Source organism: Cyclopterus lumpus, chromosome 14 (assembly GCF_009769545.1).
Source record: "Cyclopterus lumpus isolate fCycLum1 chromosome 14, fCycLum1.pri, whole genome shotgun sequence".
Taxonomy (NCBI): Eukaryota; Metazoa; Chordata; class Actinopteri; order Perciformes; family Cyclopteridae; genus Cyclopterus; species Cyclopterus lumpus.
Genome location: NC_046979.1, coordinates 2,385,532 through 2,412,054, shown reverse-complemented (window position 1 = coordinate 2,412,054; position 26,523 = coordinate 2,385,532). Strand labels below are relative to the sequence as shown.

The 26,523-nt window shown below is 44.1% G+C and overlaps 2 protein-coding genes across 3 annotated transcripts; both read left to right on the top strand.

Moving 5' to 3' along the window:
- The first annotated feature begins 10,371 nt into the window (after window positions 1-10,371).
- Window positions 10,372-18,122, top strand: vdac1 (voltage-dependent anion channel 1). The gene is made up of 9 exons (XM_034551182.1): window positions 10,372-10,483; window positions 12,091-12,160; window positions 12,903-12,952; window positions 13,200-13,352; window positions 13,511-13,563; window positions 14,215-14,442; window positions 14,999-15,149; window positions 15,420-15,477; window positions 15,776-18,122. The coding sequence occupies exons 2-9, from the start codon at window positions 12,094-12,096 to the stop codon at window positions 15,865-15,867; spliced, it is 852 nt and encodes a 283-aa protein (XP_034407073.1). The 5' UTR covers window positions 10,372-10,483; window positions 12,091-12,093; the 3' UTR covers window positions 15,868-18,122.
- Window positions 18,123-19,166: 1,044 nt separating this feature from the next.
- c14h5orf15 (chromosome 14 C5orf15 homolog) lies at window positions 19,167-25,535 on the top strand. 2 transcript variants are annotated; one of them, XM_034551180.1, is made up of 4 exons: window positions 19,167-19,326; window positions 23,555-23,922; window positions 23,995-24,729; window positions 24,958-25,535. In XM_034551180.1, exons 1-4 carry the CDS (start codon window positions 19,206-19,208, stop codon window positions 25,090-25,092), a joined length of 1,359 nt encoding a protein of 452 aa, XP_034407071.1. In that variant the 5' UTR covers window positions 19,167-19,205; the 3' UTR covers window positions 25,093-25,535. The 2 variants fall into 2 exon arrangements, with proteins under 2 accessions (XP_034407071.1, XP_034407070.1); XM_034551179.1 differs by having other exon boundaries at window positions 23,555-23,946.
- Window positions 25,536-26,523: the final 988 nt, after the last annotated feature.

Genomic DNA, 26,523 nt, shown 5'->3' with positions numbered 1-26,523 from the left:
ACTCACCGTGAGCTCCACCACCTCAGAGAGGAAGGAGGTCCTCAGACTCACCGTGAGCCTCCACCACCTTCAGAGAGGAAGGAGGTCCTCAGACTCACCATGAGCTCCACCACCTCCAGAGAGGTAGGAGGTCCTCAGACTCACCGTGAGCTCCACCCACCTCAGACTCACCGTGAGCTCCACCACCTCAGAGAGGAAGGAGGTCCTCAGACTCACCGTGAGCTCCACCACCTCAGGACTCACCGTGAGCTCCACCACCTCAGAGAGGAAGGAGGTCCTCAGACTCACCGTGAGCTCCACCACCTCCAGAGAGGAAGGAGGTCCTCAGACTCACCGTGAGCTCCACCACCTCAGATCTCACCGTGAGCTCCACCACCTCAGAGAGGAAGGAGGTCCCTCAGACTCACCGTGAGCTCCACCACCTCCAGAGAGGAAGGAGGTCCTCAGACTCACCGTGAGCTCCACCACCTCCAGAGAGGTAGGAGGTCCTCAGACTCACCGTGAGCTCCACCACCTCCAGAGAGGAAGGAGGTCCTCAGACTCACCGTGAGCTCCACCACCTCAGACTCACCGTGAGCTCCACCACCTCAGAGAGGAAGGAGGTCCTCAGACTCACCTGTGAGCTCCACCACCTCCAGAGAGGAAGGAGGTCCTCAGACTCACCGTGAGCTCCACCACCTCCAGAGAGGTAGGAGGTCCTCAGACTCACCGTGAGCTCCACCACTCAGACTCACCGTGAGCTACACCACCTTCAGAGAGGAAGGAGGTCCTCAGACTCACCGTGAGCTCCACCACCTCAGACACTTTATGTGTCTCTGTTTTGATAAAAAAATATACTAGCGTCATGATTTCATGACTAAAAAGTACAAATAGAAGTAAACCGTCTCAGGCTCCACCCTATGAATTGTGGGTAAAATGGTCAAACTAACATGCGTCCTTCAGCATGGAGTAAAAACAACAACTGCAGAATCAGAAAGCGCATTATTCATCGCACCAGACTTTCTTTTTTTGGGGGGTTCCATCTGGATTCGATTGGCAACTCTTCTCAATACTTTACAGATTGTGAGGATTTATGGAACACACTAATGTATGACACACTCTCACGCGTCATCTTTACCCCGAGTGAAAGAATATCGACGCCAGCAGATTTATGGCTGCTTCATACTTTTCATGTTGTTGACCTTCAGAAAACACTCTTTGTATTATATGGTTGATGACAAAAGGTCGTCAGAGGTTCCCTAGTTTAAGAATATAATATTCAGATATTTAAGAATTTTTATTTGACTCAAAACTGAACCGTGAACTTTTTTTATTTTTTTTTTATTACATTTTTACATTTTCAACACAAGAGAACAGTCCTTGAGATTTAGATAAACGTAATAAAATAAAAATGAATAGTAAATAAACAAAACATGAACGCTAACCTTTGTGATGAACTTTTAATTAGTATTCATTTTTTAAAAGTCTAAAATACCTTTTTAGAGAAATATTGACCTTTTTGACCTCAAATAACAACACTTTATATCACGAGCTGTTGCGCAACATAAGGGACCGTTTCTTTTGAGACATTTAAAGACATTTCTGAGAAGAGAAAAAATACCTTCAAGCCATTTAAATTGTTTACAGAGCGTTTTCCTTATCAAACCTTTAAACTGAGAAAGTAAAAAATGACTGAACTGCTGCTGTGAAGCCACGGAGAGAGACAGACCATAACCTGACCCTGAATCAATATAAATATAATCAAAATCATATAAATATGTACTGTATGTGTATGTACAATTAATAAGATCTGGTGCGACCAATTATCTTCTTTAAGTCACATAATCGGGTAAATGAAGTCCACCTGTGTGCAATGGAGTCTGAGTATATATATATATATATATATATATATATATATATATATATATATATATATATATATATATATATATTTGTTTGTAGGCAAAATTATGCATTTAGAGAACTCCTTCCAGATGCAGTTTGGATGTTTGTAATTTAAGGTAAACAGGATGGAAAAGTTTACACAGACCTCCAGAATTGTTAAATAAACTTTGGTGAGGCAGGTCGAATAACTTGTAAAACGAACAAATACACAACAAATACACAACAAATACACGGCAACAACACCACAACAACGACCGTGATGGTCCAACGTTTGTGCTGTAAACAAAACCAAAGTGGAACACTGAAGCATTTGAGAGAACGCGATCGTATTCATTCAATGAGACACTGGAGGAAATTATGTTAACCTGCAATAAAATAATGTAAAATAATATGAAATAATGTGAAATAAAGTAAAATAAAATAATGTAAAAAATAAATAAAAATAGATCAAATAAAGTAAAATAAAATACTGTAAAATAAAGAAAAATAAAGTAAAATAAAATAATGTAAAATAAAGAAAAATAAAGAAAATAAAGTAAAATAATGTAAAATAAAATAATGTGAAATGGTGAAGTTCAAGTTGTTTTAATTGCAATTTAAAAACAAAATAAAAACAACATCCTACTTCCTCAATTCAGCAGACGTAATAATGAGTAATAAACTAAACGTCTAAATGAGGAGCTTCTAGTTTTCCAAGAGTCAACTTTCCTGAAGAAGCGAACGGTTTCATTATCAGCGAGCTGTCAGACCCGTAATCTCGCTTCGCTTTGTCAGTTCGTTCGTCGCCTCGGGCTTCGTGTTGACGTTTAATATTTACGCATCTCATTTTGACTTTGAGTACTTATTCTTTTTTAGGTCGGAAAAAGAGTTCATTTTTTAACACGGTTCATTTCCCCCAAAACTTTCATTGAAGTTATATGTCTAAAAATTAAGATTGTGTTTTAAAAAATATATATATATATATATATTCATTTCGCTTCACTTGAATCCTAAACAAATAAATGGATGAATATAAACAGTATGATGGTCTCCTAAAGCCGGCGCAGGTGAACGCCACAACCCTCTGAACACACATGAACCCCGGCGCCTACCTGCCAGGTAGCGCACGTGGCAGTCGTTTAAATTCAATTTGCTCGGCTGCTCCCCGCCTGCGTCTCGGGGCCTTTTCATACAGTAGAAGGCACAAGGCGCGCGGAGATACCGCGCCATCCGCTACCTCCTTTGATGTTGGCGAGGCACCTGAGGGGCAGGGGGTGGGTGAGGTGGGGTGGGGGGGGATGGTGAATATGGAGAATTTGTTGATTACAGGGTCCTGTATTCAGCACACACACGGGTGCGAGGCGGGGTATGGCACGAGGCTCGGCGCGGTAAAGAGTTCCATATTGGATCATAATGCATGCTCTTCCTGATCAATGTGGCTAAAGCATCGCCTTCACTCGTCGTGAACACTTTTATCCAAAGCGCCTTGAACGACCACAGGTGGTTCCCAGGCCCCGCCCACAGCAGCGCTCTGTCATTACTCCACCGGGGGTTCGTCGTTAAAAAGGTGCCATCTTTAAAGGTGACTACAAAGAGGCTCATTTCAACTCTGCGCTTGGAAGCGAAGTCCACATTTAGTCGAGAACGGAGGCGTCAAGATGAAAGAAATTATACATGAATGTGTTTGGTGAATGTATGATGTTTTTATTTTTATTTTAGTAAAGCGCTAAGTTGCGTTTTTTAATTAGTAGGGTGCAGATCCTGTCCAGGTGTGCGATTGAATGACTACAACCCACAATTGGCTAACCCCCCCCTCCCGTCTAGACACTAACGTGCAGTGAGGCGTCGTCAAACTTCATTCAAACTCTAAATCAAGCGGCCATGTATGAAGGCCAAGCTCAACATTAAACCCATCAAGCTTTCTGCAGCGACCGAGTGCGACAATGAAGCGTGTGAACTGGTAGTTCAGTTAGCTGTTAGCTGTTAGCTGTTATCTGTTAACTTTAAGTTGTTATCTGTTAACTGTTAGCTGTTAGAAGTAAGCAGTTAGCTATTAACTGTTAGCTGTTAGCTGTTAACTTTAAGCTGTTATCTGTTAACTTTAAGCTGTTAGCTGTTAACTGTTAGCTGTTAGCTGTTAACTTTAAGCTGTTATCTGTTAACTGTTAGCTGTTAGCTGTTAGAAGTAAGCAGTTAGCTGTTATCTGTTAGCTGTTAACTATCAGCTGTTAGCTGTTAATTGTTAATCATTAGCTATTAACCATTAGCTATTAACTGTTAGCTGTTAGCTGTTAGCTGTTAACTGTTAACTGTTAGCTGGTAGCTGGTAACTTTAAGATGTTAGCTGTTAACTGTTAACTGTAAGATGATAGCTGTTAACTTTAAGCTGTTAGCTGTTAACTGTAAGATGTTAGCTGTTAACTGTTAACTTTAAGCTCTTAACTGTTAACTGTTAACTTAGAGGACATAGAGGTGTGGATGAAACTCAATTTTCTTCAGCTAAACAGTTCAAAAACAGAAGCCATCCTAGTTGGCACACCACATCAGCTCCGCTCTTCCACCATCACCTGTATCACCTTCTCCGGTCAAAACGTCCCTCTTTCCACACCTGTCACCAACCTAGGTGTTAAAATGGACCCCAAACTCACTTTTGACACCCACATCAAACACCTCTGCAGGGCAGCTTTCTATCAGCTCAGGAACATCGCCCAACTCCGTCCAACACTTACCCTGACAGATGCAGAGAAGCTTGTCCACGCCTTTGTCTCGTCCAGACTGGATTACTGTAATGCTCTCCTCATCGGAATCTCTAACAGGAACATCCAGAGACTGCAACATATTCAGAACAGCGCTGGCAGGATCCTGTTAAGAGTCCGCAAATACGACCACATCACCCCGTTCTGAAATCATTACACTGGCTCCCCACCCCACTCAGAATTGAGTATAAGCTCTCCCTCCTCACTCATCAGTGCATTCATGCCCCGCAATACCTAAAAGAACTACTCACCCTCCAGACCTCCTCATTCACCCTCCGCTCTGCAACCAGAAACACCCTCCAAGTCCCCAGAACCAAGCTCCGCACTATGGGCGATCGGGCCTTTTCCTCTGCAGCTCCGAGGCTGTGGAACACCCTCCCCGACCATCTGAGGGCCCCACAGACTGCAGAGGCTTTTAAACGTGACCTGAAAACTCACCTTTTTAAGATAGCTTACTGCTAAAATATCCTCTATAGGCTCTGCTTTTAAATTTATTTTAAATTTATCCTTAAATGTTCTTGTTTTAACTTTCTGCTCTGTAGCACTTTGAGATTGCTAAATATAAAGTGCAATACAAATAGAATTTATTATTATTATTATTAACTGTTAACCATTAGCTGTTAACTGTAATATGTTAGCTGTTAACTGTTAACCATTAGCTGTTAACTGTTAACTGTAAAATGTTAGCTGTTAACTGTTAACTTTAAGCTGTTAGCTGTTAACTGTTAACTGTAAAATGTTAGCTGTTAACTGTTTGCTGTTAGCTGTTAGAAGTAAGCAGTTAGCTGTTAGCTGTTAGAAGTAAGCAGTTAGCCGTTAGCTGTTAGCTGTTAGCTGTTAACTGTTAGAAGTAAGCAGTTAGCCGTTAGCTGTTAGCTGTTAACTGTTAACTGTAAGATGTTAGCTGTTAACTGTTAGCTGTTAGCTGTTAACTGTTAGCTTTAAGCTGTTAGCTGTTAGCTGTTAGCAGTTCGCTGTTAGCCAAACACACCATCCAAACCGCTGTGTCGTCACCGGCGGCCTCTGACGGGTAAGAGTGGCGAGTGAGGAGCCAGCAGGCGGTCAATAAAACGGGCAATAAAAGAGAAGGTGTGAATCCCCGTAACCATGAAAAGGGCGCTGAGCGTGCAGCCGCTGGCAGCCACGGGAAACAGCGTGCACAATGTGAGATTAAATAACAGCAATACAGCCATCTGCTGCATGTTGCGCCACACTGGAAAGCGGCGGCGCCCCTGTTGGCTAACGAGAGAGACAATCAATGCACCGAGGCCCCTGTTGGGCAACGCCGCGACGTCACCTCCGTTTTCCACAGAGCGAGGCGGCAGGTGGAGCGGCGGCGGCCATTATCAGCTCATCTCTACCTCGAGAAGCGGATACCGAGAAAACGGCTGCTAACCAGCTCGCGCTACGTTTCCTCGGACGCCATGAATGAGAGATAGAGATCGCTGCATCTGCTGCGTACACACACGCACACACGCACACACACACACACACACACGCACACACGCACACGCACACACGCACACACGCACACACGCACACACGCGCGCGCGCACACGGTTCCGACCACAGTTGAGCCTTTGACATTTTCTCATGCCTCCAGTCTGTTGCTACCAAAGTTCAGACAGGAAGGACCGCGCGTCTCTCGCTCTCAACGCCAGGAACAAAAAAAACACGTGAATGTTTAAAGTCGAATAACCCGCAACGGCAAACGGCTTGTTTTCCAACTCGTGTGTCACTTCTTTTTAAAGGGCGAACCTCCAGTTGGAGTTGAGTAACACACCTGACTTCAGGCCTCGTGGAGCGAGGCTACGGGTCTTTGCCGTCATCACGACTAGTTGGTTGTTCATGCAGGTTATTATTATTAAAGATGAAATCACGGTAAACTATGAATAAATGTGTGTGTGTGTGTGTGTGTGCGCTAATCTAATCATTTAAAGCATTTGTTTAATTTCACGACAAGAGGTTTTGTTTTTTCCTTTTTACCTTTTGGACTTTACGTCGTCCCCTCTTTTCTGTGAAGCAGGGGAAACTTTTACCATTAAAACAACATAAAAAAATTAAAAACTTTTAAAACGTGCTGAACGTTGCGTTTTGAGAGGAAGGTTTCGGGCTGACCTGCGGGAGTGTGAAGGGATTCATTCCCTCTGTCGTAGGACTCTGGGCTGCAGAGGGACAAGCCACTGACTGAAGGATGCAAGGATGCAAGGATGCAAGGAGAGGTCGAGGAGTTTGGACCCGGTGTGAATCGCTGAATAAAAAAAAAAAAAGAGAGAGATGACATACTGCCTTATTTATCCATATGCTGCATATTACGGCATCTGTTTACAATTTATCTTTATTTACTTTGGTGATGCTCGGCTCCGGGTTGATTAACATTTTTTCTTCTTTTTTCTCTGGCGTGTTTGTTGTCTTCTGGAGCGGGTTTTGATTTGATTTGAGTTGATTTGATTTGATTTGATTGGCACTCAGCAACGGACGTTTGAAGTGAGCGTACACAGCGTTGACTTTGAAGCTGGGGGGGGGGGGGGGGGGGGGGGCATCCATATGACTGGAGGACAATCTAGAAATGAATTCTGGGCGACAAACACGTGACTAGATGTTGATTCAATGTTACTCGAGATTCTTCGATGCAGGGACATGAAAAAAAATAGAAAAAACCTGAGATGGAAACTTCTAAATAAGTAAAATATGTTTAATGGCAACAAGATGGGGAGAGAGAATGAATGAAGCGGTGATTAATGTAATTAATCACCGCTTCCCATCGTGGTGGCCTTCAGCGTGTATATCTTGAAGACATTAGATTCTCCAAAAACAATATATAAAAAAAAAAAAAGAGAAAAGTTTGAAATCAAGCCAGCCGGCGCTGTTTGAAGAAGTTACACCTTTTAAAGATCTGCTGCAGCTGGAGGTCAGAACAGTCAATAGTTTAGTGACAGGAGGAATGCACTAATCCGTATTTAATATTCAATGTACTTAAAAAAAAATATATATATATATATTTACATGTTCAATATAAAATCCTCCCGGCAAAAGAGAAAAAAAAATGTTTGGCTTTGACTTTTCTCTCCAAGTTAATCTTGTAAACTTAATGTTTTGCATGTTAATCCTTTTCCATAAAGAACGCCGGCTCTTTGACTAAATGTGGCAGAATGTGTTGGAAACGAGATCAATTAGAAACAGTAGAGCAATATGAATGTTATGATATACCGATATCTAAATATATACCTATATATATATATATATATATATATATATATATATATATATATATATATATAGTATATGTAATAGAAGGGAATTAAAGTGAATCAGATTGTTGTATTCATATAGATTTTAAACAGCAGTTTCATTTTGAGCTTTTCCGGATACACTAAATGATTAAATGTTCATTTTCCTTTTTATTGAATTCTCTAATTTCTTAAGATGAATAAAGCATAATTTTATTTTTATTTTCATCTGATAATGTTTTTTATTTGCTCATGAAAAGTTTGTGTTTTTTTGGAGATACGGTTAAGTGACCTTCTCTGTGAATAAAAGGTTTGCAAACAAGAGCTCCGCCCACAAATCTACAACAACAACAAAAAGACGGTGAAAAGTAAAAGGATGACGTTTTTGTTTGTTTGCTGTAACAGTTCATAAATGACACTTTGCATAATTTAAATGTGAATCCGTCACACGCGTTCATCTCTCTGACACCCCACAGCGACCCACACTGACACCTAGCGGCTCCACCCCGTCACTGCGCCTCTCGCTCTCCATCCCTGCAGGTTCTCTCCACTTGTTTACAGGTCTGGAAGCAAACGCGTCACATATGAGCGTATGCATGAAATAAGAAGTGATTTTTTGGGGTGAAAGAGGTCCTCTGAGTTGCTGCCAGCTGCAAAGGAAGCGCCTGCGTTGCCTTCGCTCGACCACAACGTTTCTGAGAAATCCTGCACTCAGAGTTACGCTGCAGAGCGCCTGGCAGCACATCTCTCTGCAGCTTCACGCGTGAATATTTACACACGACTCTCCTGCTCGTGAACATCAGATGCTTTTTTTTGTGAGGATCTGGGAGCAATTTAAAAATAAACTATGTGTTTTATTCAAATGTAATTGTGCTGGAATTATTGAGATTATGTGTTTCTGCAAAACTGGAAATATTTATCTTGTGGTAATGCAGATCATTTACATCAATATACAACAGAATGTTATCAATATATAATAATATTATCAACCTAATGTACTCTAAGATTGTTGTATTCTTGTACATTTTAAACATATTTTATCGCGGTGAAATCAATGTATCTCATTCTGAGGTTTTCAGATACAATAAGTGATTAAATGTTAAGTTTTCTTTTACTTAATGAACTTCTTAATCAGGGAAATAATATACAAATAGCCTATATTATTATTATATTACATTATATGTTATTATATTATACTATATTATATTATTGCTGTTGCATTGACTTCTCAGCATCGTTGTTCGTGCTTTAAGCTGGTGGAGGTGAAACTATTTTACATATAAGTACATGTAGAGGAGTAAAAAGTACATTATATTGGAAACACTTGAGTATAGAGCCTCCAAAACTGTGTCTACGTGAATACCAGTAGCCTACTTGAAGTCACACAGCATTTTCTTATTGTATAAACACATTAATGTGGCTTAATTAGATCACATTAGATCAGTTGTTCTCTGAAATTCATATTTGATGTTGCAAACCCACAAATCAAGTGAGTAAAAAATAAATAGTTGAAAAAGCAGTCTGATGAAATGACCTTCATCGTGACAGCAGAGGTCAACCATGAGCTCGTCCTGTCCTCCTGCTCCCTTCAGGTGTGACGTCACGTTCCGGCTGTTCCGGGACCGTTTGTATGAACCGCACCCGGCGGCGAGGTGTGCGATGAAGGTGCGGTAAACTGATCTCCGGCCAGCTGTTAATGGGACTTCCTTTTTCTTTTTTTTATCCCTGGAATGCTGCGGGAGGAGTTGCGTGCTGGATTGAGTAAACTGCGCATGCGTGAAGATACAGCGCAGACACGTAGAAAGAGAGTGGTGTAAAGAAGCGAGATGATTCCCTTTTCGCTATTTCCGGTTTTGGGTGTCGCATGGCAGAGGATGAAAGGGAGTAATATATTACCACACCTATTTTCATTATTGTCGCTTAACTGAGTAAATAAAATATTTTCAAAAGTCTTAAATTCAAGATGTTACATAGAAGGTAGGGTACAGATTAAAAGGTGTACTCCATGTATGAGAAATAGCCAACTACAGCTGTCAAGTGTAGTGAGTAAAAAGTACAATATTCCCTCTGAAGTCAAGGATTTAAGTTGTATAATATATATATATATATATATATATATATATATACTTTTCATATTTTATAAACTGATTATATATGTTAGCCTTCTGCAAAGTAACTCTGTTAAATGTAGTGAGTAAAAAGTACAATATTTCCTCTGAAATGAAGTGTTATGTAGTATTTAAAAAAAGAAAAAAATATATATATACGTATATATACAAATAAACAATTTATATATAATTATAATTATATATACAAGTTATATATACATATATTAATTGTTTCTTTATATATATATAAATATAGTGTTTCTTTTATATATAAAAATATATATATATATATATTTATAAAGTAACAATTTATATTGTCTATATTGGCCTGTGTGGGAACAGTACGGTTCCCTCTGACGCCGCTAATGCTGAAATCCGGCTCGAACCATCTTGTCGTTTCGATTCGAATGTTGTATCTTTGACGATGACGCGGCCGGTGACGTACGCGACGCCGCACCACCTCGCTGCTGTCCTCCCTTTGTGCAGTTGACGAGCCCCTTCGCCACCAGGACAGGACCGCACCGAGGTACGCTGCGTGGCTCACATCGATACACAGCGCGGCGGAAGTGGGGTTGTATTACCAAACTGCGCTCTCGCTGCCGTCAGCCGGACAGTTATTATTCATTTTACCCGGAATAAATCGGATGAGAGGGAGAGATGCTAGGCCTGCTGCAGATAGCTAGCTAGCTAGCTGCTAGCTTGGTGCTAATGTCTTTCTGTGCGGTCATTTGACAGAGCAGCTGTTATTTGAAACCAGCCGGAAGTAAAGAAGCTGAGCTTAATAACCGTTTCACCTGTTTGTCACTTCCTGTCAGACCCTGCCGTCACGTGAGCCCTCTGGAGGCACGTGCCCGCTGTCCACCTTGATAGCTAGCTTAATGCTAATCTGTGGGGAGGGCAGAGAGATGCTGCCTCTGATAACCTCTGTGTCTTTGCTGTAGTCACCCTTTATTGTCGAGGGGGGGGGGAGGTTGGTAGGTTCTAATGTTCACAAACGAGACGTAACGGGGCAGCTGAGGTGGTGCTGAAGGGCAGTGATGTAACTTAGATGCTAGCCTCCTCATGCTGTGGGGTGTGTGCCCTTCTCTCTATTGTAAAGTCATTTGGTGTGATTGCTCCTTAAAGATGTAGATGTCCTCAACCTCGAGTCCTGGAGGTTCAGCCCAGTACCCCCCCAGGAACTAGACTGTGGGTGTCTTAGTCCAACGTCCTCTGCAGCCTCTGACACTTCTCCTTGTGGTCCACTTCCTGTCCAAGTGCTTCCAAGGTTTCAGGGGGCCTGCTGAGGGATTGAGGGAGGGGGGGTGGGTAGTGGTGGTGGTCTAGAGCCTTGTTATGTGTGGTGTCAGAGTCGGAGGCCTCGATTTGAGGAGGAAGTAGTGGATGCAGAGAAACATCTGGGGCCCAAACGTGCACAGGGAGGCGATGCAGAACATGTGTTGGTTGTTAACTGGAGGAACGGGCAGGATTCTCAGATTTTGAGGAACACAATTGATTTTGTTGATTGACAGGTTGACAGCTAATTCGTGCAATTATAATATTTTTTAACCCCATGCGCTCACGCCAGACTTCCCAATGCGATTGAGTATTCTCTTTCCCTCGTTTATTTCCCTTACCTTATATGTGGTTAGTGGCACAATACAGTCACGACAGACCCCGTTTAGTCATACAGAACCAGATACCCCAAATGCTGTAGAACAGCGTGTTACTTGTTGTGTCATTGAAAACGAGAACCCACACAGACGTGTATTATTGCGCAACAGGCCGGTCATGAACATGAAGGACAAAGAGGTTTCCCACAGACTGCACACGAGCGCCGGCCCGTCCAGAGAGTTGGCACAAGGCCCGCTGTGTGCTGCTCGCGGCTTCTTCTTTTTACCACTTTGGAAAACAATGTCGGGCGGACATTAAAAGATATTAACGGCGTGTGCCACAATCTGTCACAGGCTGACCCCTTTCCATGTCCTCCGGCTGGGCCCCGCCTCCCTCTCTCGACAGCACTTCACATCTGATCCGTCAGCCTGGTTGCTGTGTTGTTTTTCCCTCTGCTGAGAGAGAGAGAGAGAGAGAGAGAGAGGATGTCATGTGTCCAGTCACGTCCTAGATCGTCCTTTGATTTCTTCCTCTTTGCAGATAATGGCCGTACCTCCCACCTACGTTGACCTTGGAAAGTCTGCCAAGGATGTGTTCACCAAGGGATACGGTAAGCGGCGAGCAGCAGACCCACACTCGCTTCTGAGAGTCGCACATGTTTTACACAACGGTCCTCTTTGGATGGTCATGATGACCTGTGAGAAAACTCTACTTTCATGCAGAGGTTTTCCATCCTCTTATGTATCAAATGCATCATGAAGGAGGGATAAGTCTACGCTTCTTTTTTAACACTGCAGCTTGTAGTATGCACACAACTCTCTTCACAGGCTGTGTCACCACTACCTGTGGAGGCTACAATCAATTACACGTCTTATTGTTATTATTATTGCAAAACCAGGGTAGAAATATGAAGCTCTCTGGCGCCATGAAGGACATGGAGACCGTTGGGGGCGTGGTTTATTACCTTGTTGCTGCTCATCTGTGAATAATATAAAATATAATCTCTCCTTCATTTGAAGTTTCTGTGTCTGGACAGCAGTGGACATCATTCTTTATACTATTTTTTTTTTGGCATATGAATAACTTTGAGTGCACTCTGGGGGCTCATGAATAGATACTTCACAGACACTAATACAAGTGTTGATTTAAGGGTTTTTAAAATAGCTTAAAGGGATTTTTTAAATGTCTATTAATAGGATTAGAATACAATTTTGCATGCTCAGGAGTACTAATATCGGCTTTTAAAATAGTTCTAGTCTGGAGGGCGATGCGCTGCTTTTCGCTTCGACAATCAAATGTTTTCAGAGAGAATCCGCGACATCGTTTTGATCTTTCCGTGTCGTCCGTTTCAGGCTTCGGGGTCATCAAGCTGGACTTGAAGACCAAGTCGGAGAATGGACTGGTAAGTCGCCGCCGGTCATTATCAGATTATCGGAGCTGCCGCTCCAGACTGCAGCCTTCCTATCATAGCTTAAGAGGCCGGCTGCTTATCTGGGCTCGTTGCCAGGACACCTGAGTTTAATGCTGCTTTTGGACCACATCGCTGTCTTTAATCCTATATGTTCTGGGTGCGAGACCTCAGCTATACAATGATGCAGCAGGCAGTCTAGACTCTTAATACCTTTTAATAATAATATTGTCATCTGCAGGAGTTCACCAGCACGGGCTCTGCCAACACCGAGACCAGCAAGGTCGCCGGATCCCTGGAGACCAAGTACAAGTGGGCGGAGCACGGACTGACCCTCACGGAGAAGTGGAACACCGACAACACCCTCGGGACCGAGATCACCATCGAAGACCAGGTTGGTGACGCTCCGTGAGGACATCTCAAATGTGTCTACACATGTTAAACATTAAAGTAACGCGTGGGAGCCACTTGTAACGTCGCTCCAGCTGATGAACAATTATAGCTCAAGCGGATTTTATTTAATTTGATATCTCCTGCTTGTCTATTCCACAGTTGGTCAAGGGGCTGAAGCTGACGTTTGATTCCTCCTTCTCACCAAACACCGGGTAAGAAGAGCTCAACGAGAACCGAGAACCTCTTCACGCGCTCCCGGAGCTCCCGTAAATGGGTTTAAACAATTCATTAAAATAATAGATGCAACACAAACATGTTAGCTACTTGGCTATTGGACACAGCTACTGCCTGTAATATTTATCCAACACACAGTAGCGTAACATGCGTGTGTTTTTAAATCACTAGTGAGCTATTGTGTTCCCTAGTCCAGCCCTACAGGGCTGTGCTGTGATTGGTGGATTATCTGGCAATGTGAGTGAGTGGATGTCAAATGTTACTCACTTAGTGGCTAGCTAGCTAGCTAATGCCACCATGATTCTGTGCTACACCGGCTACAGGAGAAATAGCCAAATAAAGGTGTCTGGATGTTACATTTTGCACATTTAGCAGCTGGTTAGCAGGCTAGTTAGCAAGCTAGCATGCAAGTTCCACCCTGATTTCATGCTACACTGGTTACGGTAAAATGAGCAAACTCGAGGCACCGGGTACCCGCCGACGAAAGCCCAGTATGGCGGAACATTCTCGGGGATGAAAAATAACGCCTGAGCTGCCGGAGTCGCACAACTAGCTCGCGTTAGCGAGCTCGCTAACTCCTCTCCTCGACCACTGACGCTAACGTCCTCTCCTCTCTCTTTTCCTGCCAGCAAGAAGAGCGGCAAGGTGAAGACGGGCTACAAGTGCGACCACGTCAACCTCGGCTGCGACGTCAATTACGACATCAACGGCACCGCCATCCACGGCGCCGCCGTGGTGGGCTACGAGGGCTGGCTGGCCGGCTACCAGATGACCTTCGAGGCCGGAAGGAACAGGATCACCCAGAGCAACTTCGCGGTCGGATTCAAGACGGACGAGTTTCAGCTCCACACGAATGTGTAAGCACACACACACACACACACACTGAATGACCACGGTGCTGCGGGTGCGGTGGATGCTAACTGATATTGTTTTCTGGTTTCCGTCCCGTGGTCCTTGAACTTTAACTCATGAGCTTAAAGTTTTAGCTGTAAGTGAAACTCCTGATTCCAGACGTCTGACCTGGACAGACGAAGCCTTTGCTGTGTTTTTTTTTTCTTTTCTTGTCCTCGTCTGGCTCACTAACTTGTCACTAACTTTGGCCGCATGCCGGTGCACCCAACGTTATTTTTACACCCCGGTGATGGGATTTAACGCACTGCGAGCGCGGCGGAGGGAGTGGCAGAGACGGGGCACCGGGGTCCGGCCTGTTTGAGTCTGACGTGAGCGTAATGTGGGCCGTGCATCACCGACGAGCTCTTTAAAGAGACGTGCACATAAAACCAAGTCGGGCATTCCTTATTTACGGAAAACCATAACTTATGTGTTTGAGGGCGGGGGGGGAGAGAGAGAGAGAGACAGACATATTAGCATTTACATGTATTCCAATCTGCAATTTCTGTCCCTCCCCCCCAGAAATGACGGCACCGAGTTCGGCGGCTCCATCTACCAGAAGGTGAACGGCCAGCTGGAGACGGCCGTCAACCTGGCCTGGACCGCCGGCAACAGCAACACCCGCTTTGGCATCGCGGCCAAGTACCAGATTGACCCCGACGCGTCCTTCTCTGTGAGTAGTTATGGATGCACATCAACATTGTGAATACATCTAGTTTATCGATGCCAAGACGAGGAGCCAACGGAAAGGCTCGTGCCAATCACGGTAGTCCTTAAATCCCCCTCGCAGCAGAGCCAATTAGTGCGAGAGTTAGTGTAATTACATGTGTTTTCCAACTCCTATTATTAACATCTGAAGTGGAACTGTTTTTCTTTTGCTTAGACGTAGTTCACGTTTAGCTCTTTGTTCTTGTGTGATCTTCATCTGCGTTTCCTCGCACAGGCCAAGGTGAACAACTCCAGCCTCGTGGGCCTCGGCTACACCCAGACTCTGAAGCCAGGTGAGTGCCCTCTGCTTGATACCGCAACCTCTATTTATTGAGACGACAATGTGAGAAAATAACCACTTCGTCAGGTATTTTAAAACCAAACGTAGCAGTGGATTAAGACGTGTATGTGGATTATATCATTAAAGTTTTTAGGTACTGTGAGTTATCTCTTTTGATAAACTTGCTTGATTTAAACGGATGAATTAAATTGATTAAGAAAAGCTGTCCGATCAAAAATAGAGTTTAATATAAATCTATTATGTATTACTTTCTATTCACTGAGCTGCCCGGTCTGTGTTTGTTCCCGCAGGCATCAAGCTGACGCTCTCCGCTCTCCTCGACGGCAAGAACATCAACGCCGGCGGCCACAAGCTCGGCCTCGGCCTCGAGTTCCAGGCGTAAAGAGGGCGAGGCCGACGCCCCCTTCCAGTCCTCCCCGGCACACACTCATTCCCCACCTAAAAGTTCCAAATCCTTAATTGATTAGCTAGTTCTCACGAATCCCCCCCCCCTCCATAGACATGTTACAGCTGGAGCCGAGACAGAGTGCAGGTCAACTCCATCCACTACTTTTTTCCAAAGGACCACTTTAAGGGAACAATAATATTTAAGAATTCTGAGTTCTGAACAAAAACTACAACTCGTTTAAACAGCAGAAAAGGTTTTAATCTTTGCGGTTTCGTTGAGTGCAGTCACGTTGGCCTCACTATTTGTCTTCTCACTACAATCGTACACTATGCTTTAATTTTGAGAGTCTCTTGCTTTTCCGATGCAGACCGAAAAGGGAAAAGGGGCCAGTTAGATAGCTAGCGTGGAGTTGAGTCGTCACGCCACCAGGTGGTGCTGTTGCAAAGCGCCGTTTAAAGGACTCCTGTGCGTCTGTCTCGATGTATATTATGCAGTGGGAACGGGTTAGTTGTCCCTGACGTTAGCAGCTGTCATTAGCTCAAAGAGACACGACGCCCCCATGTGGACATTCTGTGTTTTATCGTCTCACTTGTTGTTTATTTTTGTCTGTTGTGCATTTGGTGTGAAAAGAAAAATGTCTTTTGTTACATATAGTAAAAAAAGAAAAGAATAATTATTTTATTGACAGTCTTGCATAGTTTATTCCACCTGTGAAGTCTTACGGAGGGCAAAGACCTGTCTGTGCTGGAGGAAGAGAGACGCGTCGTGCACACCGTTACAGTAACACTCCTCTGGGTGACCGTTACAGCAACACTCCTCTGGGTGACCGTTACAGTAACACTCCTCTGGGTGACCGTTACAGTAACACTCCTCTTGGTGACCGTTACAGTAACACTCCTCTGGGTGACCGTTACAGCAACACTCCTCTGGGTGACCGTTACAGTAACACTCCTCTGGGTGACCGTTACAGTAACACTCCTCTTGGTGACCGTTACAGTAACACTCCTCTGGGTGACCGTTACAGCAACACTCCTCTGGGTGACCGTTACAGTAACACTCCTCTGGGTGACCGTTACAGTAACACTCCTCTTGGTGACCGTTACAGTAACACTACTCTTGGTGACCGTTACAGTAACACCTCTGGGTGACCGTTACAGTAACACTCCTCTTGGTGACCGTTACAGTAACACTCCTCTGGGTGACCGTTACAGTAACACTCCTCTGGGTGACCGTTACAGTAACACTCCTCTGGGTGACCGTTACAGCAACACTCCTCTGGGTGACCGTTACAGTAACACTCCTCTTGGTGACCGTTACAGTAACACTCCTCTGGGTGACCGTTACAGCAACACTCCTCTGGGTGACCGTTACAGTAACACTCCTCTGGGTGACCGTTACAGTAACACTCCTCTTGGTGACCGTTACAGTAACACTACTCTTGGTGACCGTTACAGTAACACTCCTCTGGGTGACCGTTACAGCACCACTCCTCTGGGTGACCGTTACAGTAACACTACTCTTGGTGACCGTTACAGTAACACTACTCTTGGTGACCGTTACAGTAACACTCCTCTGGGTGACCGTTACAGCACCACTCCTCTGGGTGACCGTTACAGTAACACTCCTCTGGGTGACCGTTACAGTAACACTCCTCTGGGTGACCGTTACAGCAACACTCCTCTGGGTGACCGTTACAGTAACACTACTATTGGTGACCGTTACAGTAACACTCCTCTGGGTGACCGTTACAGCAACACTCCTCTGGGTGACCGTTACAGTAACACTCCTCTGGGTGACCGTTACAGTAACACTACTCTTGGTGACCGTTACAGTAACACTCCTCTGGGTGACCGTTACAGTAACACTCCTCTGGGTGACCGTTACAGTAACACTCCTCTTGGTGACCGTTACAGTAACACTCCTCTTGGTGACCGTTACAGTAACACTCCTCTTGGTGACCGTTACAGTAACTCTCCTCTGGGTGACCGTTACAGTAACACTCCTCTGGGTGACCGTTACAGTAACTCTCCTCTGGGTGACCGTTACAGTAACACTCCTCTGGGTGACCGTTACAGTAACACTCCTCTGGGTGACCGTTACAGCACTTCTTTAAGGGAGGAGGGACGTGATGAGTACAGTGGGCAGGAAACGGTAAATGGTAGTCTTCCACAACTGGTCACGGGAGTCACGCTCGGTGTATCCGACAGTATCGTTGTTCCCTGAATTAAATAAAGAACATCTTGAACCAGTTTGATTTGTCTTTTTGCTCCTTTGTGAATTATCATTTCATCATTCAATTGATATTTGAACTGATTTTATTTCTATCACTTATTACACCATTTTGTCTTTTAAATCCTTTTGTCTATAAAAAGTATAAATAAATATGAGGATATAGTGGAGAAAAAAAAGCACAACACATTTATCCAGGTCTCAAGGGGACTATTTTATATTCAATTAAGAGTTCTAAAAAAAAAAAAAAAATCCAAAGATTTCCAACGACGTGATATAAAACTGGCAAATCTTCACAATTTGTTTAAAAAAAAATCTGCACGGACCTTTCAACACGTTAATGAATATGTTTAATAATCTGTGTCGTCGTGGTAACTGGCATTAATATTCTGCAATTATTTAGGGTCCAGGTGCATAATACACAACACCAGACCAATTTACATATAAAGAGTACAAGTGCAGTTTAAACAGTTTTAAGATGTCCAGCAGTGGGATTAAGTGATCTTTAAAAAAAATACCCATTCATAATTAATAAATCGGGTGAGGCACCCAAGTTAATGGCTCTCTCTCTCGGTCTTAAATGGGGGCGAAATGTATCTGCAGCTTGGAGGCAGGTTTATAGCCCAGTTTCAATTCAGCCATCCAGTCTCGTAAGTGATCCAATTAATTAAGTGATCAAGTTAATTATGGCCCTGTTGTATTTAGTCACAGCCGTTCCAGAGAGCCAGCATGCACAATACCACACTCAATGTGATTAATCACACACGTGCTTCCTCTGCAAAATGAATACATTTAGTACACATATTGCACATATTGATGGATTTGTGTTATTGTTGACACCCCAAACAATGAGGAGCAAAGCCAGTGTCAACAGAACAATAATAATAATAATCAGACCAGTTCTGTACCATAAACAAGTAAACAAGGTATCTGAAGGAGGGGGCACAACATTACAAGCAACTGTCACTAATTGCGTCAGACTCAGGCCGCATGCGTCCACTTCGTCAATCATGACCAACACACGAACACGTATTCGCGCATGCGCACACATCCTCGTATGTGCCCATGTGAAGCCACGCCCCTTCGGTTGCTCGCGCATCAACATGGCGACGTGCAGGAAGATGGGGCGAAGCGGTAGTAACGTCTGCGCTCTTTCGCTGCTTATCTGCCTCCAAATGTTAACCAGCGGCTGCCTGTCGGCTCCGATGAACCTCGAGACGGAAGGTATGTCGCACCTGAAGTTAACGAGATGACGTGTGTTTAAAAAAAAGTGGAGAAAGAAACCGACGTCAGGTAGCTAGTTTGCTAGTAACTAGCTACATGACGCTAGCAGCCACGGTGTCAGGTGACGGGCTGTCTGTCCCGGAAGTCTTAAAATAGTATTTATTTAATTTAATATAATATATATATATATATAATTTAATACAGTCTTTATCAAACTATTAAGTGTGCAATTTAACAAAGTAATTTACTAACTACATTTTTATTTTTTACGGTGTAAAATGCAGTGACGTGAACTGCTGGGAAACGTCTCGGTCGCGAGGCAACGCCGTTGAAACGTCTCGGTCGCGAGGCAACGCCGTTGAAACGTCTCGGTCGCGAGACAACGCCGTTGAAACGTCTCGGTCGCGAGACAACGCCGTTGAAACGTCTCGGTCGCGAGACAACGCCGTTGAAACGTCTCCCGTATATTTAACGTTAATTCAGTGTGAAAAATGTGGTTTAAATGTCCGTAACGAGGTTGTTTTTTGACTCCCAGATGTCTAACTATAAAAGGCAACGTTCTAAACAAAGTTTGAAACCTTTATTGTATATACTGTATAGTACAGTACAACATATATGGAGCAGTTAACTCTTTGAACGTCTGATAACTGAGAGGGGGTCGTTGAGGTTAAAGGTCAAAGGGTCTACTTTGTGATGCTCCTCAGCAGCAATGATTTGTGGACCGATGTGGTCCAGATGTCCTCGTCATGCATCTGAGCTGTTAATTAACCCCCCTGTCAGCTTATTACAGGAAACAAAAACAACTCTTTGAAGACGTAAAAGCGCCCTCAACGACCGCTTCTGTGTTGCACAAGTTTTTATTATTATTCTATCTTTTATTTAAAAGGGACAGTACAGTTAAAACATAAATGTCACCATTTGATCCACTGTGCCAGATTGTAGCTACAGCTAATTTGCATCTGTAGTCCCTTGACAGACCATAACAAACATAAAACAATAGCAAACAGTGCAGGATATAAGACACAATACAACAGTATATGTGGTAAGAAGAACACACTACACACAATGCAAAGCTACAGTACAGCACATTAAACGTAAGTAATATAAACCATTAAAATATACAAAATCAAAAGAACGCACTTCCATGGCTAAATAGTGACATCTGGAATGTTATGAAAAAACGGGACTATGCGTTAAAACTGGCACTCAAGTCTAAATTAGGAAATGATAGGCAGAAATTCATAATGCTGAGAAACCTTGTAACAAAAGAACTTAGAAAAGCAAAGGCTACTTTTTTTATTAAAATCATTGATGAAGCAGGAGGTAATTCTAAAATGATATGGGATAATCTAAAGAAGTTAACAGACAAAGATAGCAGCAATTCAAGGAAGCAACTTAAAGTTAAAGTGAACGGGGGCCTTACACAAGATGAAGTTGTAATTTGTACAACTTTTAATTCATACTTTATCAACTCAGTAGAGGCTTTAAGTCAAAGCTCCAGTATTGGTAAACTTGATCCTATACCAGTAAATGAAGATCAACCATGCTTCTCTATTCAAGATGTCACTGAATCTACTGTCACCAGAGTTCTAGGCTCACTCAAGAACTCAAGGGCCAAAGATGTTTATGGAATTGACAATATTTTTCTAAAGAAACACAAAGGCACACTCGCTCACCCAATCACAAACATTGTGAATAACTCTCTCAGGCAATGTGTGTTCCCAAAAGGATGGAAATCAGCCATAGTAACGCCCATTTTTAAGTCAGGAGATTCAACTGATGTCTCCAATTATCGGCCGATCAGTATTCTTCCTGCTGTTTCCAAAATTGCTGAGAAATGTGTTGCAGAGCAACTTACTAAACATCTCAACAGCTCTCCATATCAGCTCCATCCTATGCAGTTTGGTTACAGGGCCAATCATTCGACTGAAACAGCCAACTGCTTCCTCTTAGAGAAAGTGAAGCTTAAAATGGATATAGGGGGGGTAGTAGCAGCGGTTTTTCTTGACCTCAAGAAGGCTTTTGATACGGTTAATCACAATGTCCTGCTTAATAAATTGTCAAGTTTGAACTTTTCCCGAGAGTCTCTTGCCCTGCTGAAATCCTACCTTGAAGGAAGAACACAGTGTGTCAGAGTGGGTTTCATCATCTACTCTAAGATCTACTGTGGGAGTACCCCAGGGTTCTATTTTGGGACCCCTTTTATTCAGTTTATACATTAATGATTTGCCGGACGTCTGCGATGGGTGTGATATTCAAATGTATGCTGACGATACAGTGATGTATGTGCATGCAAAGAACAAAGAACAAGCTGCACTCAAACTCACGTCCACAATGACTAATGTAACCAAATGGCTTGCAAATTCCTGCCTTCATCTGAATGTTAAAAAGACAGTTTGTATGTTCTTCACAAAGAGGGCTTGCAAAGTGTCACCGGAGCCAGACATTTATGTTGCTGGTGAGAGGCTACAGGTAGTGTCATATTTTAAATATTTAGTTATTTTTATTGATTCTAATCTCTATTTTAAAAAACAGGTAAACCATGTGACAAAGGTCTTGAAATTTAATCTCATGAATTTTAGATATATAAGACACTGTTTAACCATGCGGGCTGCAAAAATTGTATTTTAATGCAATGCTTGTCCCCCATCTGACCTACTGCTTAACCAGCTGGGCACCAGCCAACAGCACAACATTAAAATCTATTCCCATTCTCCATAAGCAAGCCATCAAAATACTTGATAAAAAACAAAAACACCACCATCACTGCAATATTCTCACAAAACACCACATCCTGAGTTGGGAGAACATCATTAAATTCACTGATGTGTGTCTGGTTTTTAACATTTTAAATGGTATGGCTCCGCCCCCGCTTAGTGAATTTGTTAAACAAAGCAGTGAAAGCAGCAGACTCACTAGATCTGCTACAAGAGGTGATTGTGTCATTTCATATAGGTCAAGCTCGTTTAGCAAGTCTACATTCTCAGTGAAGGCAGGTCACTCGATGCTCTGCCACCACACATACGTGCACACAACACGTACAACACGTTCAAGCATAACCTGAAGGAATGGCTTGTTGCCAATCAGGTGTGCAGTCATTGATGTGCTGTCTGTCCTGATGCTTGTTTCTCCTTTATGTGCATTTGTTTTTTATGTGTATGTTGTATTGTAGCTGGGTTTGTCTATGAATTTTATTTCCATTTTTATTTTGAGATTTTGTTATTTTAGGCTGCCTTAAAAACATCTGGCCAGGTACAGCAGATGGAAATTAGCCTCTCTGGCTAACTCTGGCTCACTTACAGTCCTACTGTTGATTAGTGTGCATTGTCCCTGCAAAATAAATGAATAAATAAAAGTAAGTAATAAAAAACATTTATAAGTAAGAAATACGAACCATAATAATCTTGCTTTTTTAAAAAACATTTCTTTTAGTGCTGATGGAGCTGCAAAGTGGTCTTTGTGAAATCGTATTGAGACGTGTCATTTAACGTGCTTGTCCCTTAATCTTCGGCTACACCCTTGCATCATATGGGATTAATGTGTGTGGAGAAACATCCTAAAGTACTTTTATATTAAGACATTTGTTACTCGGTCTCGAGGCTGCTGACTTTCCTCCAGACTGTTCCATGCTGCCACAAAGCTCTCCTGTTCAGTGGTTTATTTATGCCGGCCGTGGCTCCCGAGTATGAATAGTTCCTTTCTTCTCACCGAGTCCCAGGCGCTCTCCTGCCGTCCTTTTCCCAAATCAACGACCTCCTCGTCGTGCGAGATGAAATGATGTTGACAAACTCGCTGGTTTTTAAATGGCGTCATTGATTCGGGAACGCCGGCCAGATGCACGAGTTCAGCTCTCATTTAAAAGGCGTAATCGGACCCCGCCAAGATTCTTTACGTCTTAAGACTGAAATGTTGTGTTACACTGCAGCCTTTATTAGCAGGCTGGAAACGCTGGCTAGCACTGATATTCAAAAGAGCTGTTAAATGTGTTGAAAAGCTGGTCGTGAGATTCGGGTTTTCACACACTCAAAACCAGCTGTCGTGTTTTTGTTTGTGGCAGCCTGAGGTTCCTCATACAATATATCAGCCGGTAGGCTTTGAAGAGAACCTCTCCTCGATTTGAAAATACATATTCTGTTCACACGTAAATGTTTCTAATTGCTTATTTCAAGCGTTTATAATACATAGTAATACGTATTGTTCTGCATTGTTATTCCCTCTCGCCTGACAGCACATGTCCCAGCCGGTCAAGTGGGAATCGCGCCCGTCAATCTGACTTTGACCGCCGCGAACAAGAAAGTGGGCGTAACCGAGCTGTCGCCATCCCCGCAGAATGCAACGACGTTAACGGATCCCAAGAAACCCGCCACATCGCCCGGCAAGGACGCCGCCACATCGCCCGGCAAGGACGCCGCCACATCGCCCGGCAAGGACGCCGCCACATCGCCCGGCAAGGACGCCGCCACATCGCCCGGCAAGGACGCCGCTACATCGCCCGGCAAGGACGCCGCCACATCGCCTGGCAAGGACGCCGCTACATCGCCCGGCAAGGACGCCGCCACATCGCCCGGCAAGGACGCCGCCACATCGCCCGGCAAGGACGCCGCCACATCGCCCGGCAAGGACGCCGCCACATCGCCCGGCAAGGACGCCGCCACATCGCCTGGCAAGGACGCCGCAACATCGTCCGGCAAGGACGAAAAGGCTCCTCCGGTTGACGCCACGATAGCCGCGGAACCGAAATCGACTAAAGGGCTCAAGGACACGAGTCCGGTCACCATCTTCGACACCTCTGACTCTGCACTGCCTCAAGTAACCGTCGGCAAAGGGGATGCAAAACCAGATGATGCAAAACCAGATGATGCAAAACCAGATGATGCGACGCCAGATGATGCGACGCCAGATGATGCGACGCCAGCCCCCCCGGACAACGGCGTGGCAACAGACGGTCCTGCTGCTTCGGAAGCCCCCCCTCCAGCTCACACTCCAGAAGCTCCCACCACCTTCCCTGAAACCCCCGGACCCTTATCGAAGGAGCCAGAGGGGACCGCCTCCGAGTCCAAACCCTACACAGTGCAGGAGATGGATGCGGACCTGCTGCAGACCACCGACAGCGGACCCGGACCTCGCATCGTTCTGGATGGTTACGAGGACGAGGACGACGAGGACGACGCGACCTACGTGGACAACGACGCGTATGTAAACAACAACAACAACAACATCGACGAAGACGACGTCAAAGACCAGAGCGTGAGCCGGCTGCAGCCGGGCGGCGTGGAGGACATCCGGTACAAGGGAGCGGACAGCTACAACACCGAGGACGAGGACTCCCACTTCTTCTTCCATCTGGTCATCCTGGCCTTCCTCGTGGCCATCGTCTACATCACCTACCACAACAAGAGGAAGGTGAGTGTCGGCCGGGCCAGAGAGGAGGGCTTTTTAATAACAGTCAAAGAAAAATCACCAAATCTCTTAACTTCTTTTTGTCCTGAATGAGACAAATGTAACGTATGTAATGTAGTGAAAAAGAAAACGCTCCATATTGTAGAATGTGTGATTGATGAGACGACGACATCAGCAGAGGAGCGTTCGTATTCCACTTCACGCTGACCTCGTGATTCTTCTCCTCCTCAGATCTTCCTCTTGGCTCAGAGCCGGCGCTGGAAGGACGGCCTGTGCTCCCGCAACACCGTGGAGTACCACCGGCTGGACCAGAACGTCAACGAGGCCATGCCGTCCCTCAAGATGACCCGGGACTACGTCTTCTGAGAGGAGGACCCTCGATCGGACGCTTCCTCTCGTTTCAGAGGCCGAGCGGAGAGACTTGTGTCTTTGGGATAGAACTCTGTTTCTTCAGGACCTTTCTGTTTCTGCTTAGAGAGATTTGTACTTTTTATCTTGTTTTTTCCTTTTTGTTTTATATATATATACTTTTTTTTCTTTATCAAATTAATGACTTCTTGGGGATTTAATATTTTGGTTCATTCGGGGTCTTCATATTTGTGTTTCAGCGTTATGCTCCCTATACACCCGTTTGCATAATATGAAGCGGTGGATTTATTTACCCCACGGTTAACACCAGATTTATCTCCCAGCAGTTAGCCAAGTTATGAATTCACACGCAAAGCATTTTATTATATTTTCAAAGCACTGGTTGTATTGTATCATACGGTTGTATGCGAACAAAGCTAGAGATATATATATATATATATATATATATATATATATATATATATATATATATATATATATATATATATATATATATATGTGTGTGTGTGTGTGTGTGTGTGTGTGTGTGTGTGTGTGTGTGTGTCCGTCCACCGCTCACGTTGAAATGGTCCATTTGTCATAGATCTTATACAGTAAGAAGTAAAGTACTGTAAACTATAAAAAAAAAAGGTACATTTATGTAAATACACTCAAATTCAAAAATATTCTCGTGTTTTAATTTCAAGTGAAATAAGAAAAAAATCTATTTTCCGAGCGCGTATAATCGTCTTCTCATTTGACATTCTAAGGACGATCTTTCGTAACTTTTGGGCGATGAAGCAGCGCGTCGAGTCGAGCTCGACGACGCGGATGAAGACGGCCGCTGAGCGCCGGACCAATAATACGAGTTTGTCTTTTACCAGAAATCCATCGGCCGGCCCCCTTAGTTCAGTTTGTTATGGCTTCGGTGAAGTCTATTGATCGTTTACGGTCGTCGTCACGGCGACGGCTCCCGCGCGCTCTCGCAGAACCTTTAATTTGTAGCTACTTCCTGTCGAGTGCAGTTAGGTGGACTTGACCCCCCCCCCAAAAAAACCAGAACGGACCACTATCGTCATCACAGCCGCCTGTCTGTGTATCTGTCTGTCTGTCTCTCTCTCTCTCTCTGTCTGCCTGCCTGTCTTCAACTGAATAACTCCACACATGTCATCATTAATCTCTTGTCGCCTTCTGACAGCTGTCTGCCTGTCTCTCTGTCTGCCTGTCTCTCTGCCTGTCAGCTGTCTGTCTGTCAGCTGTCTGCCTGTCTCTATCTGTCAGCTGTCTGCCTGTCAGCTGTCTGCCTGTCTGTCTGTCTGTCAGCCATCTCCTACATTAGAGGTCCAGTGAGTTAGATGATTCGCACCGCGCCGCCAGTCATGTTGGCGAGGGTAAAGGGGGAGGAGCCTAAAGGGGATGGATCAACACTGCTCTTGCAATCAACAGTAG